The sequence below is a fragment of the Enhydra lutris genome, unplaced genomic scaffold (genome assembly GCF_002288905.1).
Source record: "Enhydra lutris kenyoni isolate GAN:26980312 unplaced genomic scaffold, ASM228890v2 scaffoldscaffold25, whole genome shotgun sequence".
Taxonomy (NCBI): Eukaryota; Metazoa; Chordata; class Mammalia; order Carnivora; family Mustelidae; genus Enhydra; species Enhydra lutris.
Window position 1 is genome coordinate 19,497,130 of NW_019154109.1, and position 22,287 is coordinate 19,519,416.

The 22,287-nt window shown below is 37.8% G+C and overlaps 1 protein-coding gene across 2 annotated transcripts in view; it reads right to left on the bottom strand.

Moving 5' to 3' along the window:
- The window catches only part of LOC111151111 (G-patch domain containing 2), a 175,009-nt gene that overhangs the window by 42,848 nt on the left and 109,874 nt on the right, over nucleotides 1–22,287 (bottom strand). For both annotated transcript variants that reach the window (XR_002640839.1, XM_022508894.1), the window contains exons 7-8: nucleotides 12,741–12,780; nucleotides 6,180–6,250 (exon numbers count right to left, since the gene is read on the bottom strand). Coding sequence is in view for 1 of the 2 variants with exons in the window: in XM_022508894.1 (XP_022364602.1) it covers nucleotides 6,180–6,250; nucleotides 12,741–12,780 (111 nt within the window). In the remaining variant the exon portion in view is untranslated. The remainder of the gene's footprint in view (nucleotides 1–6,179; nucleotides 6,251–12,740; nucleotides 12,781–22,287) is intronic.

A 22,287-nucleotide genomic window follows, 5' to 3' on the forward strand; every position in this document is an offset into this window, starting at 1 on the left:
TCATGCATTTATTTCTTGAAATAATTTTGTGTTTCCCTAAGGTTTTATTTGTTTTCATAGGCTTTCAGGTACACAAGGAGATACTCATTCAGTATTAGATGAGAAATAATACACAAGAAGCCTAAGACAAAATGCCACAGTAGGAAAATGGATAAAGAATTCTGAAGAAATGGAAGGACCAGAAAACAGAACCTCATAGACTAATCAAACAGAAGAATCAGATGGGAATAATCAGTAAGGTATGGGCAACACGGATGAATACAAGACAGGAAACACACAACTTCAAGCAATGCAATGCAAAATCTTGGGCGAACACAAAATGAATATAAGAGGATAACGTTTTGCTGAAAAGTTTTTCACACCACTTAGTATCTGACACACCTGCTGTATGATAAGGCTCCCCCAGGGAATAAAAGTGAAGCAACAGACTAAAAGGAAGATGTGTAAGACTAATACCATTTGGATCAATGAGATGACATTATAGCACTGTTTGTAATTAGAGTTTGTTTATATTAGTTTACATTATATCTGTGTTAAGAATCAGTCAAAAGGGGATGCCTGGGTGGCTCAGGCAGGTCATGATCCTAGGCTCCTGGGATTGAGTCCTGTGTTGGGCTCCTTGCTCAACAGGGAGCCTGTTTCTCCCTCTGCCTCTGCTGTCCCCTTTCTTATGCTCTCTCTGACAAATAAATAAAATTTGAAAGAAAGAAAGAAAGAAAGAAAGAAAGAAAGAAAGAAAGAAAGAAAGAAAAGGAGAGAAATCCAAAGGACCCCCTGCCCTTTTCAGAGGAAGAAGCACGGGACCCCTTGAAAAACACAGTCCGTTGTTGATGAAGTAGAGCTTCCCTAGAGAACATACTCTCATTAGCAAAGTAGCTGCTTGTTTAAAGGAGGCTTTCATAGGTTGTCACCTCTTTGGTACTGTTAGACATAAGAGAGTCTCAGAGTTGGAAAAGACACAATTCCCCTGCACCCAGTCACCGATTTGAAGAGCCAAGATGAAGTGGGTGTGGCAAAAAAGGAAAAATGCCATAAATTGGGTATCTGGAAAACTACCCAAGTGCATTATAGTTAGTGGCCTCGGTAAATAAGGGCCTGAAATCCGGCTACAGAGGTGTTGAAAACTCCCCCGCAGAGCTGAGGGTAACATGTACTACCCTCCACGGGCTGGAAGAACGATGCCGAGCTCCGGTGAGAAACGCCCACCTGAAGACCACACTGTCTCCACGAGCTTCAGAGGCTCGGCTGTGAGTCACCAGCGGCAGACCACTGGTGCATTTATCTTTTCTTACCTGCCTGCTATGTTTTGGGAGTAAATGATCCCCAAATTTATTGATTTAATGCATTATAGTTCTCTTCTCTAACCTTTATGTTTCCCACAAGTTGAGAAAGGGAAGTGCAGTCACTCATCCAAAGGGGGTAAGAAAAGTCAAGTCAATATTGAAAATACTAGAAAGAAAATGGCTTTGAAGACAGCAACGCAGAAAAATACATATAAATAAGAAAGGTGAAGAATTTTTTGTCTTGCACTTAATAAAACTTGTAACAAAAATTAAACTTGAGTAAGTCTTTCTCTCCTTGTGCTTACTTCACCTTCATGAATTGCCCTGTGCCTCACACAAACGTTACCCTTAGAGACACAAGAAAATAAACTGCACCCACAAAACAAGACACAGAGGATATCTGTACAAAAGGAATGTTCAAAGAACAAGGTGAGCTCTTGGAAATGAAAAGTGTAAGAGAATTTTTTTTAGTGAATGAAAGGTCTGGGACATCACTTTGATAAAACTGCTCAGAAATCTTTGAAGACAACAATATATAAAAGGGACATTAAGGAAAGTTGGAGCATCACCTGAGGACACTCCAACATCCAAATCCTAAGAGAGCCAGGGGAATGGAAACCACAGACAACTCCCCGCATGGGAGCAATGCATTCAAAATCCCGAGGCAAATGGCTCCCAACAGAATTCCATTCCCAGCTTAATCAGTCAATGTAAGACTAGAACAAACAGATTTTCAGATATGCAAAGTGCCCAAATTTAACCACGACTGTTCTCCTTCTCAGAAAGCTCAGGAAAAATAATGGTGTGGAGGCCAGGGAACAGGAAATCCCATGTAGGAGAGATGAAGGACAGCCCCAGGATGATAATGAAGAGAGATCACGGGACTTGAGCTGTGCAGCAGGTCCAGACAGCACACAGCTGAGAAAGGATCTGAGAAACGGACAGCTCCAAGAGGGAGGCCCCCCAGAAAAAGAAGTGAGAGGAACTACACTTCTGTGTAGTGGTGGTTGATGAACTGGGGTGAGGCACACAGAAAACAAAGCAAATGAAAAATAAGACAGTTATCTCCATGACAACAAGAAAGTGATACATCTATGAATAATATTTACATACATAATCACATTAATGCAAACAATGAATATTGATTTGGTCTGACAATTACGAGATAGCTACTAGAAAGAGAGAAAAATGCAGATAAGGGGTGCGTGCATGCGTGTGTGCGTGTGTGTATGTATAGGATGTGCAGCAGAAAGTCAGTAGGTTATACCAAAGTAAGAACATCAAGAAATCATAATATAAGCATGCAGTTTGGCTTGATACTAGAAGAAATGGCTAAAAGGGTTGAAAGTGGTTTCCTCTGGAGGGTGAAATTGGATACTGGGGAAGGACAGGGCTGGGGGCTGCCATACTTTGTCCTGAGTTTTATAGAATGATTTGACTTTCTAAACTAGGTAGAAGAAAAATAGGATAAAAAAAATAAATTTGAACAAGTGCTTAGAAAACACACAGGTGGAAATAACAAGACCATCCTTGAAATAAGAGTTAATGTTTCAGCTCTTCCATTTTAAATGCCTTAGAGGCGTTAACTCATCTATCCCTTCTAACAGTGCTATGAAGTAGGTATGACTATTTTCCCAGTTTCACAGATAAGTAAACTGAGGGACAGAGAAGTTAAGCATTTTGCTCAGGATCACCCAGCCTGTAAGTAGTGACATGCGGACTAGAGTCAGACACTAACTGTAGAGGTCCCCACAAGGACTCAATCAAAGCACTTTACTGCCATAGAATCGATTTTAAATGAATTCTACAAATATTTTATGTAATGACATTTATTGCCCATGTATCAGGCATTGTTTTTGGTACTGGGAATACTCCAGTGAGTAAAGCAAAGACCCTGCTTTCATGAAGCTTAAAGAGATTGTCCCTCTTGGACAATCAGGAAGACATATCAATCAGAGTGTGATGGGTTTGGTGGATAATGAACCTTTTTTACATTGAGGAGAGACTTGAAGGAAACAGGAAGCAAGCCATAAAGACAGCTGCAGGGAGAGGGAATAGCATGTGCAAGGGCCATGAGACATGAGTGGGGCTGGGGTGCTGGGAGAATAGCAGAGAAGCCACTGTGCAGGAAGGCTTGAGTAAGAAGTGAAGTGGGAGAAGATGTCAGGGAGGAAGCGAAAAGATCTGGGTCAGATCACAAATGGCCTTGAAGGCCAACATAAAGACTTTGACTTTTACTTGAAGATTTTATTTATTTGAGAGAGAGACAGGGAGAGAGAGACAGAGAAAGGGAACAAGTGGGGGTGGGGGGAGAGGCAGAGAGAAGCAAACTCCCTGCTGAGCAGGGAGGCTGATGCAGGATTTGCTCCCAGAATCCCGGGATCATGACCTGAGCTGGAGGCAGATGCTTAACCGACTGAGCCACCTAGGTGGCCCCCCAAAATTTTTTTTAGAAGATCTTGATTGAGGTGTAGGTGACATAAGAAAAATGCACAGTTAAAGTGTACAACTGGACAAGTTTTGACATAGGTATATACATGTGAAACCATCAGCACACTCAAGATAATGAAAATACCCTCATCCCAAGACCTTCTTTATGCCCCACTGGAACCCTTCCCTCTAGCTCCTCACTGGCCCTGTCCCATGCCCATGCTTCACGACTCATCTCTTCCTGCCAATTCTATTGCTGTCCACTATTTTAGATTGTCTTTTGAAAAGGCCTATGAATCACACATCATTATCACTTTATACAAACAATGGTTGTTTACATTTACCTACATCTTTTTCAGTTCATTGGCTCTGCATCATTCCTGAATCTCAGACTTTTTTTGGGAGACCACTGTTTGAAACACATCCTTTAAAAATTCTGGCCAAAGTCTTTTGATAGTAAATGTTCTTAGTTTGTGAAAATCTGAAAATGTGACTACTTCACTTTCATCCAGGAAAGATGTTTTTCTAGGTACACAGTTCTAGGTTGTGTGTCCACTTACAACTCTGAAGATGAGTCCACTGTGCTCTGGGTTCCTTGCTGCTACAGAGACATCTGATGTATAGCTACCATTCCTTTGTAGACAATTTGTCCTTTCTTTCTGGATTCTTTTAAGATTTTCTCTTGTTTTGGGTATACTACACTATACCACTAGGTGTGGATTTCTTTTCTCTTTTCTAAAGAGTTTATTTATTCATTAGAGAGAGAGAGAGCACAATGGTGGGGAGAGGCAGAGGAAGAGGGAGAAGCAGACTCTGCTGAGCAGGGAGCCCTATGTGGGGGGATGAGGACCTGAGCCAAAGGCAGACGCCCAACTGACTGAGCCACCCGGGTGCCCCTGGATTTTTTTTTTAAATTTATTGTACTTAGTATCCATTGTGCTTTCTGTATGTAAGTACAGATTTATAACTTTCACATTGGGGATTCTTAACCAATATCTCATTAAATATTGTGTGTGTGTGTGTCTGTGTGCATGTGTTTTAAGCCCTTCTTCATCAAAGACTCTGATTAAATATATCTTGGACTTTTTTCTGTGTCTTTTAAGGACTCTCTTACTCTCCAATCTCCTTGTTTTTCTAGGCTATATTCTGGTCTATTTCTTGGGCTGTATCTCCATTTCACTAATTATCTCTTTAATAATCATATTTCTCATTTCTAACAATTATATGTTTTTTTTTCCATTTTGCCTGATTAATTCCAATAGTGAGCTGCTGTCTGCTCATTTTATTTGTATGACTATTTCATTCACAGTTATTTATAAACTGTACACATTTTATACAGATATTGCTATAATCTTAGGAGCTGACATTCTTAGGGGTAAATATATTGGTTTTATGTTGACTATCACTGATGGTCAACTTATTATTTATTTGACAGTTTCTTTTTTTTTAAAGATTTTATTTATTTATTTGACAGACAGAGATCACAAGTAGGCAGAGAGACAGGCAGAGAGAGAGGGGGAAGCAGGCTCCCCGCTGAATAGAGAGCCCAATGCAGGGCTTGATCCCAGGACCCTGAGACCATGACCTGAGCTGAAGGCAGAGGCTTAACCCACTGAGCCACCCAGGTGCCCCTATTTGACAGTTTTTGATTGTCTAAATTAGGCAGCCATGCTTGGAGAGGATTTACATTTGCTTCTTCAGAGATCAAGTGGGTTCTCAGTTGAGGTTACTTTGTACAACATTATACTTTAAAGCTCTATTGTTTCTTTGGGAAAGTTAAACACAGCAGCTAGCGCCCTACCAACGGGAAACCATGGGATGCAATTTATCTGAAGTCAGTTATCTTATTAAAAATTGAGTAAGTGTAAATCCCAGGGTGGTAGTTCTGATCAATATTCTGAGGACCATTTTCATCTAAATAAAAATTAAGTTTTCAGAAACATCACATGCAAAATTTGAAAATATACATCTAAAACAACCGACTGAGACAAATTCTTTGTTAATGGAAAAAAATAACATCGACTCAGCAATATAAAATGTGTAAGAACCAGAAGCACTTCTTAAAATGAGTGTATTTTCTATAGACACATTTATATATTATTAGAATATACATGTTGCTCTCTCATAAGGTCTAAGTACCATATAAGTTAAGGGGAAAAAGATTTATTCTACTTTTTTAAATGGAAAACTAAAATGATTATTCTAAATCCCGATCTTGTATTGATTAGTTATGAGAAACGGAAATTTTCTTTTCTTTTAGAAATTCATTCTGAATGGTATCTCTCTATTCATTACTAATAATCCTGAAATAGACTCTAATAAACAATGGTTGAAATATTTCACACTGGCTCTTTAGACGGCAACTTCAAAGGCAACTCAGCTATCACTCATCCATTCATATTGGTATGCGGAGAAAAAGAGCACATGACTTAATGAGCAGAATTAAAAATGATCTGAATGGCTTACCTGCTGGCTGTTTTCACAGAACAGTTTTTCTTGTGTCCTCTTTCAGCTCGGTTATCTCTCAGAAGCTGATGCTATATAAAGTGTTAAGACAAAGTAGTAGAAACAAAAATATTTTCATTGTATTATTTTGGAAGTAGAAGAGTGATCCTCTCAGCAAAGGGACACCATTCCTGCATTTGAGGTAACTTTTTTTTTGCCTTCTACTGGTTTCTCTCACAAGGAAGATCACTGGGCTCACTGGAGATGCCATTGACACTCTTGTAACAAAACTGGGAGCAAGCGTTGGCAATCTGACGTTTCCCTGACAGCGAGACTGCTCCGAGCGGGAGGTTCTAGAACTCAGTCTTTATCCAAGTTCTCTGGAGTAGTCTTGGTTAAAGTCACATAACCTCTCTTGCCAAGGGCCTTTACCATTGCATTCAGCTGTGAATTTTTGAGACTTTGTCATTTATGCTGACATAAAAGATCTAATATTTTCTCTGTATCTCCTGGCCAAACATGGTTAAGAAACACACTTAAAACATTTGTTTTCAAAGAAATTATTGGCTTGGAAATACATAATTAGAAAGTATGTATATACATTTGATTGCCTCCTCAAAATGCCCCACCATCCACTTCCCTTCACACTTGGCTTTGCCGTAACTAATTGGAAAGAAAAAAAAAAAAACCCAGTAGTCAATACTCTGTACTATGTGTTTGCTCAAACTGTAGCTTATCTTATTTATGCAGAAATATAATTATACACAAGACTGGGCCAAAAGGAAGATGCACAGCATATTAGAAATTAACCCTAACAAAAGTAGAAATCTTAGAAGTACTAATGCAGATAGATCTAGGTTCTAATCCCAGCTGTGCCTGTAACTAACAAGTTACTAGGTTTTAATAACAGATTTGCCATTTACAAACTGGGCAGTCTTAGGCAAAGTACTTAACCCTCACGTCCATCTGTAAAAAGGAGATAATATTATCTACTGATAGGGTTGCCAGGAGGGTTAAACAAGATAAACCATGTAGAATGCTTAGCACTATGACCAAAACACAAGAAGTGCTGAGCAAAATGGTTCAAATGCTACCATTATGATTGTAATTAATGAGCCTGGTTGTCAGTGGGTATTGTCTACCAGTAGCAATACCTTTTGATAAAAAACTGCTTTAAACTATTTAATCACATTATTTGGAATTAATAATTAGCAACATTTGGCTACCTTTGAGAGGAAACAGAACTTAGATCATCAACAATGTAGTTAAATCATTTATTTATTCTTTCAGGACGGTCTTAATGATAAGTACATGTATCTTAAATTTCTCTTAAATTTCTACTTCTTTCCTTCCCCACTACTACCATCCTAGTACCATGATTTTCTCTTACTTGCAAAGGCCTCCCTGCCTCCAGACTCACTCCTATCCAATCTATTCTCCGCGCTGCAGCCAGTAATTCTAAAATTAGATCTAGTTTACTCTCTGCAGATAAAACCCTAAATCTTGTTCAAGCCTTTCATGGCCCTTCATACTTTGATTACATTTCTAAACTCCTAATTTCTTATGTTTCCTCCTACCCCAACCTAACCTTCCTACTTCTTCTTCTTCTTCTTCTTTTTTTTTTCTTTTTGATTTTAACTCCAGTATAGTAAACACACATTCTGTTAGTTTCAGGTGTACAATACAGTGATTCGACAATTCTGTCCATTACTCAGTGCTCACTGTGATAAGGCCACTCTCCTTCCTCTGAGCCTATTTCACCCATCTCTCTACCCACCTCCCCTCTGGTGATGGTCACTCACCTCCTCTTCTCTAAATTACATAGCCCCGCCATATTGAACTTTCTAGCTTGGCATGTGCACCACATTCTCGCTCACCTGTGGCCCTTTGCTTCCCCTATTCATTCTTGAATCTCCAAGGTCCAGCACGGTGTCTGGTACAGTTTTAGTGCTCAGTAACTATTTGTTGAATGAATGAATGATGGAATAAATGTGATAAAGAAGTAGGGAGTGAGATCTAGTATCTGATAGGCAGCTGAAGCTCGATCTCATTATTACTACGTATAGAAAATGGCAACCATTTATCTTAAGTCCATTAATCTGAAAGTGTTTCAATTTAGAAACACTTCGTACCATGAAAACAAAATTGTTTCTGAAAATAAAAATAATTAATTACTTTGGCATTTCTAAGTCTAGTGCCTTTTAAGAACATATGTACAAACCAACATTTGTGACACAGATAGCCAGAGGTGGGATGATAAAATCTCTACATCCACCTGAAATTAATAGTAGTGGCTAACTAACTTACCTAATTTTAAGATAAAAGATATGTGAATGCTGTTTCAGTGGTTTGTGTTAAAACAGTTACAGCAAAGAACTCAAAATCCTAAACACAACATTCTAAAATAAGAATTCTATTAGTTTAGTTTTGAAAATTCAACTATAAGGACCAAAATAAATATTAGGCCATACCTACTAGGTCTGGATAGTTCTTGGAGAGGCCACCACTTGGATCAACTTAAATGAGATAGCGCCTTCTCTAAATTCTAATGTTAGAGCTCCTTCTATGATATTCATGTGAGAATTTATTTTCTCCCTCAAATTTATAGTTTTGATGGGCTTTGTATACAAAAGGAGGTAAATACCGGAATTATCTAATACAGTGCTTCTATATTAAAAACCATCACAAATTTTCACACTTTATCAATAAAACTATAAATCTAGGTGCACCTTTGCAAATTTAAAATCAAACCAAGATTAAAAAAATACAAAGTCAGATCTATGGGTCATGAATCCAATTAATTAGTATGGGAAGCTAGATCTGTGAAGGGGCAAAGAAGAAAAAATTAATCCAGAATGTTATTAGAACAGAAAACATGTATTTGTATTTGAAAGATTCTCAACACGTTTCTGCTATGTCCCAAAGAACAAGAAAAAGGATGGCAGGGTGCAGTGGGGTAGAAGGCTAAGTCAGGTCCTGAGTTCATGGTCAAAGGCACAAGAATCCTTGAGCTCTGCTCTAATAAGCAAGAGAAGCTCATCAGGTTTTGAGAAATTCCTCGCTCTTCTTATTGATGATTTTTCTGTTTCCTTGGACGACTATCAGTGTCACAAGTGAGGTCAATTTTCAAGATTCTGACTCGACCACGCCAACTCTGATTAATAACAGAACTTCTGAATATGGTGCGAAGTGCTTCTTACCTTCCAACTTTCAGATTGCTGGACTTAGGCCAGATGGAGACACAACTCCCTGATTAGTGACCTGCAGATGTATATTAAAAAATGACCCATATAAGAATTACATGAAAATTCATAAGCACAAAACCTAGTACAATGTGAGGTTTACAAAAATTTCACAGTTTTGAAAACTACTGCATTAAACCAGGAAGAGAAGTGTTCCTTCCTGGAACCTGGATGGTTCTTACTGTCGGTAAGCAAGCAGGGGATTTCTGTTTTCACAACAGAAATGTTCTGTTTCATTTCTGTTTAATATTTTCACAAGATTACTAAAAGTTTCAAGTCCCTAATACAAGAGAAGAAGCCAAGAGAGGAATTCTTCCACAGAAATGCTCTCTTTACCACCTGATACTCAGAGCCATTCGCTTAGGAATATTTCTGTAACTTCTCAAGTGTCTACCAAAGAATTTCAAATCTCCTCACAGGTGGGCTCTCAGTGTCCTCACCCTAAAGGGAGAGCTAAGTAATATCTAAACTGTAGCCTATGACTCCTTAAGATACTTGTAAATATAGTCAAAATGTCAAATTATTAGATGTTCAAAGAGGAAAAATCAGAATAAAGTAGGACAAAAAAAAAAAAAAAGATGTTTCATATAACTGCTTCTTTCTCCTTCCTTCCATTTCTGAACCAACTTTATTTCTCTTCTGGGGCCTTTATAACTGCCCTCTCTGTGGTTTTCTCAAACATTTCATGACAGACTGTGTCATTATTGCTTTCCTGCCCCAGATTATAACCATCACAGGGGAAAGCTACATTGTTTTTCTAAATACTTTCCTTCATAAAGATAGAGAGTACCTGAAAGATAATGGCTGATGGATAATAGTTATTTACTGAATGTGTAATAAAAGAGTGAGAAGTACGAATGGTGTCAATGGGTATGGGATTTAGGACTAAAGAATGGAAAGAGGAATTATAAGACAGAGGAAGTAGAAAGGGGTGGGCTTTCCAAAAAGTGACGGTAATGTTATCCTTTCTTTATGTTGCTAAGTTGGTATGGGAAAAAAAAAAAGGTCCTCATGCATGCCAACAGTCATTCATTCAACAATCTGGTGAAGGATTTTACATTTCTTTATGTTTTTGCATTTCATCACTTGCACTGAGGTTTATTTAGCAAAGTTTACAGTGCTAGACTTAGATCTGAGTAGAATTAAGAAATGTTCACCCCTCGGAATATAAGTGGTCTCTGTGTGGTTTGTATATGTACACCTAGGTACAACGATTTCTCAGTATTCATGGATTCCATGTTTACAAATTTGCCTATTTGCAAAAATTTATTTGTAATGCCAAGATCATACTTCCGACATTTTTGTAGTCCTTCACAGACACGTGTGGAGTGGCAAAAATTTGGGTCCCCTGTCCTGCACGCTCTTAGCTGAGGCCTGATGAGTAGATCCTTCGCTCGGTGTTTCAGCTCTCAGTGTGAACAAGCAGTCTGTTTAGTACTATATTTTTTGCATTTTTGTGTTCTTCTTTTTTATTTAATCATTTAAAGTGGCCCCCAGGATAAAGCTGAGGTGCTGTCCAGTGTTCCTAAGTGCAAGGCTGTCAGAGACCTTACAGAGGAAACATGTGCATTGAACAAGCTTCCTTCAGATATTAAGAATCAATGATATCTATATTAAGTAAGGTATCATTAAACATAAACATACATCAAACAAGAATATGTATTGATCAGTAAATGAAATGTTGTGACCTCTCAGGAACCTAACCTTGTATTTCCCTAGGAGCAGTGTTTTGGTATTTGCTACTATAGGGTTCACATCAACTTTATAGCCCACAGCTACTGTAGATAATCAGAATCAACTGTACTCATTAATTAATAACCTACATTCAAGACAGAAATCTGAAATGATGTATCAAAGTTTAAACGAAAGGCAGATTTAAAAATTGGTCAAAAAGATTTTAAAAATTAAAAGCAAAAAAGAATTGCTCAACTTTTTTCTCTTTATGATATTAGCATTGTTGATTTTTAACTGTAGGGAGAAAATCTTGGCTAGAAGCAACCAGTTATACTGTGATATGAAAGACAACCTTATAACATTACTTTAGTATTTCTAAAAGGTAGAAAAGGAGCTTTAAAAAAATTGTATTTTGGGATAATCTATATTCTGATATGACATATTACCCAGAAGCAGCATCTTCTTGTAAGCACCGTACATAGGTACATAGAGAGACACGAACCATTTGGGAAAGCAAGAAGTCTAATTTTTACATTTTGAATAATAAGATAAACACATCACAGACATAACTTAGTCTGGTTAATTTCCAAATCTTTAGAAACAGCAGTCCATATTATACTATTATTATGGGAAGTATCTTTAAAGGGGACAATCACTCCTATGGAAAAGGGCAAGTTCACAAAATACTATTAAAGCTGAATTTACATGATATTTTTCTTTAGCTAGTCTCATGTGTGTTAAAAAGTTAGTATAGTTTATAATGAAGTATTTAACACCTTCTTATTATGAGTAAAAGGAACTATGGCATACACAACCAAGTGTGGCTCAGCTTAAGAAATTAAACATCATGAATATATTATCTACCTATCTACCTCTTTCCCTATCTACCTACCTACCCTTCACAGAAAATCATCCCTGTGGATGTGAGGTTTTTCATTCTCATGTATTTAAGGGTATTTCTTACATATTTTTGACCCACTTAGTAACTTTTATAATTCATAATGAAAAAAAAAATCAACAAGGATGCTAACTGTAAAATGCATATGCTTTAAAACTTATCAAAAACCTAAGCCCTAAATTACCACAGCATGCTGAGGAGAGAAAACGAATACATTCAAGGGAAAAAGAAAGAAAGTACTTATTTTGTATGTGAAGTTCATTGAAATGAATGTTAAGTTTTTGTTAAGGTAACTAATCACTGTGCTGCCATGTATACTAGTAAGCAATAAAAGAAAAAACCTCATGGAAAAATAAAACGTAAACTTGTAAGAAACTATTACCATCTTCTAAACTTCAAAAATAAAAATATTCTCTTGCTGGCTGACCTTACTTAATATTAAGCAATTTTTTGAGCATACGTACTATCTTGATATCGCAACTTTGTGAAAAACAAAGGTAAATGGTGAAGTCCTACAGACAAGTGACTCCCACAGCCTTCCCGTGGAGGTGACATTCATGACAGGGGAAGGTGGTGGTAAGGGAGCATTCTGATGCTTACTGAGGATGAGGCACTTGGTTAGTGTGTTAAGCACAGGCACAATCAACTCCTTTTTCAACGAGCTGGGATTTCTATCTTTTCTCACAGAGCTGATCTACTACCTTGAAGGGAGATAGTTGATACTTGAAAGACACTAAGAAACTTCCTTTTGGATAGAATGTTCCTTACCTGGCCATGCTCTGTCCTAGCACCAGGGCTAAACCAATGGCTGCAGAGGAAAGAGAAAAGGAGTTAGCATGAGCCTAACGAAAAGCACGTGCTCTCACATGACCCATCTGCATGTGCTTTAAGAAATGTATTCGCCACCAGCAATAGAGCCTTAAATATGCTTTATTTTAATGGATATTTCATGTAATTCTAGACTTACACCAATTTTGACAGAATTGTAAGAGTGCTCATAACCCAGTAATTTTCAATTTAATAAGCAAACTCAGAATTACATTTCCATTTAATTATGTTAACATAAACTGCTGGGACTGTATTCATTTTACGAATCAATTCTGGTTATAAAATCTTCAAATGCTATCATTTACCACAACTTAATTATAGCATCGTTACAACAAATTATGACCTTTGGATTGCCGGAGTTTTAAAAAAACATTAAAAATACCAGAATATTCTATCCTCTGGCTCTGCCCCCAGGAACAATCACACAAAGCCCTTGGTGTAAATTCTGGAGCGTCCAAGCTAGAGGTACCTTGAACCCGAACCTTCCACTGTGATAACAACTTGCGTTCTGGCTGAGAACAAGTTCAACAACAACGTTCAGAACATGGAAGTCGCTGCAGAGTTGATGCTTCCCTTCTCGAGTTGTCCTTGCCCTGCCTGACCCACCCACACTGCTTCCACCACTCCATGGATCCTCAGTAGGGACCCATCTGGGGAGGCCTCTTCAACCTCACAACCGGGGAGTTGTGATTAGTTGCCTGCCTAGGCCTTCGGCAGTATTCTACATCAAAACTACTTGTAAACATCAAGGAGTAGGAAATCAAGAGAAACACGGTGGCAAATAAACCACAAAAAGCCCACAGAGAATGATACCAATGTTATTATTTATGCTATTTGTTTTTTAGAGAACAATAATATTGAGGACTTGTGTTTCCCAAGCACTCTTTTGACACAGGACATGTATTATTTCCTCTCCTTGTAAAAACCTTACAAGGTTCTTCTCACTTTCCAGGTGCAAAAATGAGGCGCAGACACCAGGCTATTTGCCCACAGTGTGCACCCATCATACTATACTGCAGAAGGACAAGACACTTACATTAAAAGGGCAGATTTCCTAAGACTTTGATGTAATCTCCAGCCTCTGTGGTACTAACACCTGGGAGTAAACAGCCTCTACATTAATAGGATTTGTCTCTGCTCTTACTGGAACAACTTCTCAAGCTCATAGATGGTGATGCTCTTTGACAGGTCACATTCTACCTTGATGTGGAATGGACACTTCTGGTATCTGTAAATGACATCTGGATTAATAACCAACTAGAAGCAAGCTATTCACCCAGACAACCTGACTAATATATTTCCTCCCTGTTAGGGATGTGCCTTTGTACGACCAATGTATGGTTTACTAAATCATGGTGTGTAAGTGATCCTTTCAGAGTTCAAGACAGAACAGCAGATTTAATAGAAAAAAAATCGTTGATATGTTTTTGGATTAGACATTATAAAGAACGTTTGAGAAACAACCATTCTTTGTGTTTTAGTATCATATCAAAGAATAGCCACAATGATCTGGAATGAAAAGGCTATTAAAACACTCCTTCCTTGTCCAACTACTTTTCTTCATATGCTTCAACCAAAGCAACATCTCACCCCATGTTGAAAGGAATCTAAGCTGTCTTTTATTAAGCCAGACATTAAAGTAATTTGTGCAAACAATAGCATGTTCTCACTAATTTTTTTGGGCGAAAAAAATAGCATATTTTCCTAAAAATATGCTATTTATGTTAACATGTAATGGGCCTACTATATATTTATATATACATTTTTTTTAGAGAGAATATGCATGAGCACGCACACGTGCATATGTGCACGAGAATGGGGGTGGGGGTGGGGACAAAGGGAGAGGGAGGGAGAGAATCTCAACCAGCCCAACACAAGGCGCAATCTCAAATCCCAAAATCATGACCTGAGCTGAAATCAAGAGTTGGACGCTTAACCAACTGAGCCACCCAGGTGCCCCTGGGCTTATTATATTTTTTAATAAATACATAAATACTGCTAAGATTCTTTTTTTGTCACAAACCGAGTCTCCATCTAGCTAGTTCACTAGCCCAGTGAATGGCAGCACTGACCTTCCAATGGACAACTAAACTCAGCTTGGACCCCTTTCTCTTTCTTATCCAAACACCAGCAAGTTACTTTTCTTATACCTGCTAACTTGACTCCATTTCTCATACTGCAGAGCTACAGTGATGCTTCCAAGTTCCATTTTTTGAATATTTGGTTATTCACACCCTTACCTCAAGCAAACAAATAAATAAACAAACGCAAACCAAGGTCTGAAGGGTTGTCCACTGGTCTCAGGAGAAAGAATCCCTAAATGGCCCACTGGCCTCAGCATCATCAGTCCTTGCTTCCCTTCCTCCTGTCTCACCCAATACTCCCTCTTGCTCTCCCATTCTGTGCTTATTGCTAACATTCCTTTCACCATCTGAACACAGAGCTATTCTCTCCACTTGAAATGCTCCTCTTGTCATTATCCCCTTAATTCTTGGAGGTTTCATCTCAAGCTTGTGTTCCTTAAGGAAGCCTTTTATTTCCATCTTTAGTTCAAATTCTTCACCTGGGTGGTGCAGTCGCTTAAGCCTCTGACGCTTGGTTTTGGCTCAGGTCATGGTCTCATGGTTGTGAGATCGAGCCCCATGGTGGGCTCTGTGCTCAACGCGGAGTCTGCTTGAGATTCTCTCCCTTTTCCCCATGCCTCTCCTACTTGCACTCTCTCTCTCTACAATAAATAAATAAATCTTTATTTAAAAACGTTCTCTTTTAGAGTACTCAGCTCACTATATAATAATCATCTGTGTGTCAGTCTGTACATACACCTTTATGTGTGTGCTTACTGATCAATGTCTCTTCTCTACTAGGTTGTGCCATGTCTGTCTTGTTCATTACTACAGATCTAGCACATAGTAGGCCTCACAGATATTTTCTGAACAGATGGATAAATGAATGGCTTGAGATACAGAGCAGAGTTTTAACAACTAGAGGCACCATGTTATTCTATGAAATGAGAAGAATCACAGCAGTGGCTTAGGTGGTCTTCCAGATTCTTTCGGGGTCTCATGTTCTGGGGACCGAATGACCATGATGTAAAGATTATTCCTCATTATTTTTTTTCTATGAAACAAAAAGTCAATTCGAAAACTATGCTCTGACTATACTCAAGAGAACCTTCATTTTTTAAATTAAACTGCAAATGTAAACCCAGGAAGTTCAGAATGGTGTGCTTGCTAAATCATGCGTTTTAGAATCAGAAAGATCTAGGTTTGAATATAGGCTCTGGTCCTTACTACCAAGGTGAACTGTGACAAATTAATTTTCTGAGTGTGGGTGCAATGCTGGGATTTAGAGGAAAACTATATATTTGGTTATTCAGATGATTAAAATGTATTTCTCATATGTATTTGGTCTTACTCCATGGTTCCCTGCTCACAGCTCTGAAAACCCTTAGAATTCCTTAAATGCTGAGAGTGACATTGTTATGTTAATGAGGTGGCTTTTGGACATTCCCTAAGGCTGGGAGCTAGTGGCCAGGGGAGCCAACTATGAGGCTGGTGGTTCGATTTTTCAGTCTCAATCCCTGACCTCTGGGGAGGGGAGAGGACTGGAGGTTGAATCCATACCCAAAGCCAGTGATTTAATCAATTGTGCCTACGTAATGAAGCCTCCATAAAAACCCAAAAAGGCAAGGTTTGAAAAGTTTCCAGATAGGGGAAGAGAGAAGATGTAGGGACAGTGGTATATACCTGGATCTGACATGAAAGTTCCACACACCTTCACCCATACCTGGCCTTGGTATATCTCTTCCATCTGGCTGTTGCTGAGTTATATGCTTTTATAATAAACTAGTAATCTAGTAAATAAGACATTTCTCTGAATTTTGTGAGCAAATTAAATAAACCCAAGGAAGGTGATGCAGGGACCTCGGATTCATAGCCAGAATCCGACTGGTGTTCTGAGCTGGAGGCAGTCGTTGGAACCTCTGATTTGTATCTGGGGGGTCAGAAGCACAGGTAACAGCCCGGGCTTGCCAGGGGTTATCTGGAGATGTGGGGTGTTAGGGGGCAAGGTGGTCTCATAGGACTCAACCTGTAACTTATACCATCTGATGCCATCTCTGGGTACCTGGTGGCAAAACTACGTTGAAACAGGACAGTCAGTTGGTGTCCTGGACACTTGCTTGTTGTCATGAGGAAAAGCCAGTGTCAGAAATGACATGTTCTGTATAAGTGTTAAAGAAGACACACAGGAGGGGCGCCTGGGTGGCTCAGTTGGGTAAGCGTCTGCCCTCAGCTCAGGTCATGATCTTAGGGTCCTGCAACGGGAACTCATGTCTTGCTCCCTGCTCGGCGGGGAGTCTGCTTCTCCCTCTCCTTCTGGCTCCTGCTCTCTAGTGCTATCTCTGTCTTTCTCTTTCTAATAAATACAGAAAAATCTTTTAAAAAAACCACACACACACAGGAAAAAGTAGGAGGGAAAAATCTGAGTTTTTCCATTATATTTGGTCTCTTTCTCATCTGTACAATAAAATTAATCCTACTTCTCTTATAGGATTGGGAAGCTTAAATATGCTAAGAACCTGGCATAGAGTAGGTATTTAAAATAAATATTTATTTTCTTTTCCTATAGTACACAGTGGAATACAGTAATATGTGAACTTTTACTCTGTGAATTTTTGTAATAACTTCCTATTTATTCCTAAATGTCAGGAGATACACCAGTGTTCAAGTGTAATATTTACAGGATTCCCCCCCACTCCAGTTTTAGTGGGTTATCATACATAACAGATGCTGAATACAATTTTTTTAAATTGACTTTTGGTTGAATAGAATATACTGTGTGACTTTCCAAAAGTCCGATCACGTATAAAATGGGGCTGTTAGGACTGCTTCAGAGAGGCAGTAAAAAACTGTGCATATGAAAACATGCACAGAGAGAGTGGTGTATATGAAAATACTCTGGAAAATATAATATACTATCCAAATAAAGCATTATCATCATCATCATCAACCTAAAATGTTTTACACCTGCTTTAATAATTATTCTGTTATTTTACGTAAGTACTTTATATAAATATCTTATGTATAGGACTGTTCTTATCCTTATTCCAGAGATAAAAATTAAGACACATGTAGGTTAAAACGACTTCCCAAGGGAATCACAATAGATCAGGGGAGGAATTGATCCAGTATATTTTATTTATCTTAATCTGAAGTTGAAGCCACTTTTATTTTTATAAAGCAATAGATGCTAAATTTCAAAGTACGAAAGTACTCCCAATGAACTAACCTTTAATCCAGGCAAATCTTGCTTTAAGCAAACTTGATATTTATACAAAAGATAAAAAAAGGTGTAAATATTTGCTTTATAAAGGAATTCATCATAGGATTACAGGTAGTTACCCACTTGCATTTAAAATAAGTTTTGATTTACATATAGTACTGCAGGTAAAAGTCTTATTCTTTAAAATGAAATAAAAGCAAATACAAATATCATTTAAAAATCAATTAATATATCATGTTTACTCAATTTAAAAACAGGTATCTCATAAGTGATTAGAAAAAAGGGACAAAATTCTGGAACCATTTAGGGTTAGCACAGAAAGGGAGGTAGAGTGAACAGAAAGTAACTACAAAAATGAAGTCTTCAATATTTTTAAAAGAAAATGTAGTCATATGTTAATTTTATATTCTGCATTTTCTTACTTGTATTTTCAGAAAGTCAACAGAATAATTAAACGTGAATTTTAAAACAACATGTTACTTTGCAGAAATCAGATACAAATGTCTCTGCTTTAGTTGGATTGGGTATCTCGTCACTTTTTGTGCACCTTTTCATAGTTATTTTTATGACTATTTCATGTATCTGGGCTAAATATTTTCTATTCAAAGAGCCCTAACATATATTAACAAGTGGATTACCTATGCAATATATATACAGTTATATACGATTATACAAAATATAAATACACAGTTAGTACGACGTTAGGTATTATTTTATTAACAATCACCTTTTCCTAACTCTGCAGGCCTTCTCACTATCTGCACAGATCACATCTCATTTTACCTTTAAAACTGAGATTCCATAATCTGAGGTATGCAGCAAGGTTGGCTGTTCACCAAATTTCTATAAGTAAGTCTTTTTAATAATTGAAGTTATTGTCAAATATAATTTTTATAGAAACTAATCCAAACTTTTATTTCTTTTTAAAGATTTTATTTATGAGAGAGAGAGAGAGAGAGCACAAGTAGGGGGAGTGGCAGAGGGAAAAGGAGAGGGAGAAACAGAATCCCCACCAAGGAGGGAATCCGACATGGGGCCTGATCCCAGGACCCTGAGATCATGACCTGAGCTGAAAGCATCTGCCTTACTAGTGCCTTACTAGTGATTGAGCCCCCCAGGTGCCTCCATCCATACTATTATTCATCAACTTCTAGGACTCTCATAAACTGAGCTGAAAACTTTCTGTGACGTAGGCTTTTTCACAATGAGTGCCCTGCTGGGCATTTGTTCTATTAACTCTGAAAACATCCTTTTTCACTTCTCAACTCAGCAGCCCTGCTTCTTTCGACTGGTCATTTCTAGGCTACCCTTCCCTAAACTTGGTTGACCATGTGACCATATAAAAGCATGGTTTCAAAACTGAAATTCCTACACACTATTGTATTGGAGCCTTTAAAATATTTTTTCCCTTAATCGTTAGAATCTGTTTTTAAGCTTGAAATGCTATGAGGTAAAATTATTTAAAGTACTGCTACATCAGACTGTTTTTGAGGTGACCTTCTAAAGCAAAACATGTATCGACTTAGAAGAATCAGTTAACTGACTGAAGGCAGTACTTGTTCTTACTTCCAATTAGGAGTTGCTGAATATTTGGTAATTTAATGGCTGTTTCTAGCCATTCTTTCAGATGAGTTATCACAGCTTTGAGGTAAACTGCAGTAGGGATGACACAAGGCCATGACAGTTAGTCTGTGCTTTCCCTATGCTTTTGGGCAAGTATCAGGAAGGGAGTGTGTCCTTCCCTCACTAGCCAGTAGTGGAACTGGCTAACCTTCACCCCAGAGCCCATGATTTGATGCGTAAGGCATCGTGCTGCATACAGTCACTTAAAGAAGATGAAGTCTCCAACCACGGCAAACTCATGATTCGTACTAAGGTGAATGAAGTCTGTATATAGTAACTATATTCGAGAGAATAATGTGATAAGTACTATCATCAGGTAGAAATAAATATCTCAAGAGAGAATACAGAAGGCACAGAAAATGGTTAGTGGCACTTCTGTGAAAAATGCCAAGGATTCCTGAAACACTATATTGCCTCCTTGACAGCCCTGGAAATGCCTACACTTCCAGACTTCCAGTCATGCCAGTAAACTAAACTGCAATTTGTCTAAACCATTATTTGTAGAACATTCCGTTACTTTTTCCTGCAAGCATTCTATTCAACATGGGTCTTCAACCACTTTTGCATACATGTTGTCTGGCACAGTTATGAAAATATCCCTCTCACCTATTTTAGGTAGAAATCTAAAACTTTTCACCATAAATTTAAATATTTGCAGAAGATTAGTTTCTTGCAACTGTATATATTAACATTTTAGAAGAAAACCATTACACCGCTCCTCTAAATATACACATTGGGATCCGAATATCATCACTGATTTCATATCTGCTTTGACAACAAAACAAAACAAAACAAAACACTATGAAAAGCACTTCTTTAAATGTTGAAAATTTACCTGGCTTATTTTCTCCTTGAATTTCCAATATCACTGTCACATAGAAGTTTATCCTAATGCAATATCTTTTTATGCTCGAAAGTCTTTTATTAGTAACCTTGCCATATTCCTTTGCAACAATAATGTGTGTCTTTATGTGTCTATCTATCCATCCATCCAGTTTTCTTAAATTTCTGTGACTATAAAACTAGAGTTAATAAATTATTTTCATGAATTTATCGGTCAGTCAACACTGGTAACTACTCTTAGTTGATAAGTTATTTAAGATCTGAAAAAGTTATCATTAGTATTTAATTAATGAAACCAGCATAAATGTTTTGATAGCCCTAAACATAAAATAATACAATTTTATTAGGAGTGGCATAAAAAACCTTTTCCCCCAAACTAGTTCATGTAACCATTGATGAATATTATCCTTTATCATTGAGTCTATTCATACTTCTTATTTTTATCAATTTGAGTGCTCAGAAACCTTGTTCACATAAATTGGTGAGTGGAAATAAAAAGAATCTGGTTAGAGCAGTCATTTGATTATCAAACTCCTTCAGAGATTTATGCCAAAAATCACACAATGATTTTTAGATTAAGGAGAATTTTTAACAATCTACCAACAACTAAAAACAAACAATTAGAAACTATCTACCTAATTTGCAAAAGGCTTTGTGATTTGGTCATTAGATTCCATCTGCCAAGATACAATATCAGCATAATATTTGGAATGTCCCTCTATTTGGAACCCAAAAGGATTTTACACTGTGAAGCAATGTGCCAAAGTAAGAGTAGGACTGGAGAGTGTAGGGAGGGAAAGTGGGGGGGCTCGGGGGGGAGTGTCTTTTTTTCCGAAGTGGGAAAAAACCAATTGTGAAAAATGAGAATCAGCGAAGTAACGAAGGCTAATGATTTCAGGAAAGAAGGTCTATATATATGGAAGCAAAGGAATCTGGAAATTGACTCCCTTAAAACTCTTGGTGACCAGGATTGCCTTAGAAATTATTTGCATATCCTGAGGGTATAAATATCTTGTTTTTTTCTATTATGAGACACCAAATGTGGCAGCAGGAGTCAGTTTTATGTATCTAACTTTCTAATAAGGAACAGGTTGAATGAAGTATGGACTTAATTATCTTGGAAGAAAGTCAGGGAGGCATATAACTAAAACTATGTCTGGACTTACCTCAAACACTATATACCTTCTCCTGTTAAAGGAAATGTTAGGAAAATTTCAGATATTGGGTTTCCTCCCCAGGACAATGAAAGAGACAAAATGAAGCACAAATGTGGTCAGTTTTCAAACTGACTAGAGAAAGAGGCCAGTACTAACAGGTAACTCCAATGGGACTCTGTGTGTGTGTTTGTGTGTGTGTGTGTAGTGTAAAATATGCCTGTGTACTTATTTATTTGTATAAAATAAAATTCTCTTATGCTGTTTCCTATGGTATCTCCCAAAAAGAAACTTGTAGAATGAGGACTCCAAGGCACCTTCTTCATTTGCTCTACATGGGTAAGGGCAGGCCTAAAGAAAGGGATAAAAATACAGATTTGCTAAAAGAGATACTTCAGTCTAGAGATTACAATTCAAGTTTAATGAGAGACTCATAATTAGGGAAAGTCAGGTTTGGAATTCCCACGTGGAAGCAGGCAGTGGCATGGAAGCTAGAGTGAACAGGGCTATGACTGCCATGACTATGGCTCTGGTCTAGACCTTCTTCAGCGCAGAGGTTTCTTAAAGATGGTACCTAACCTCTG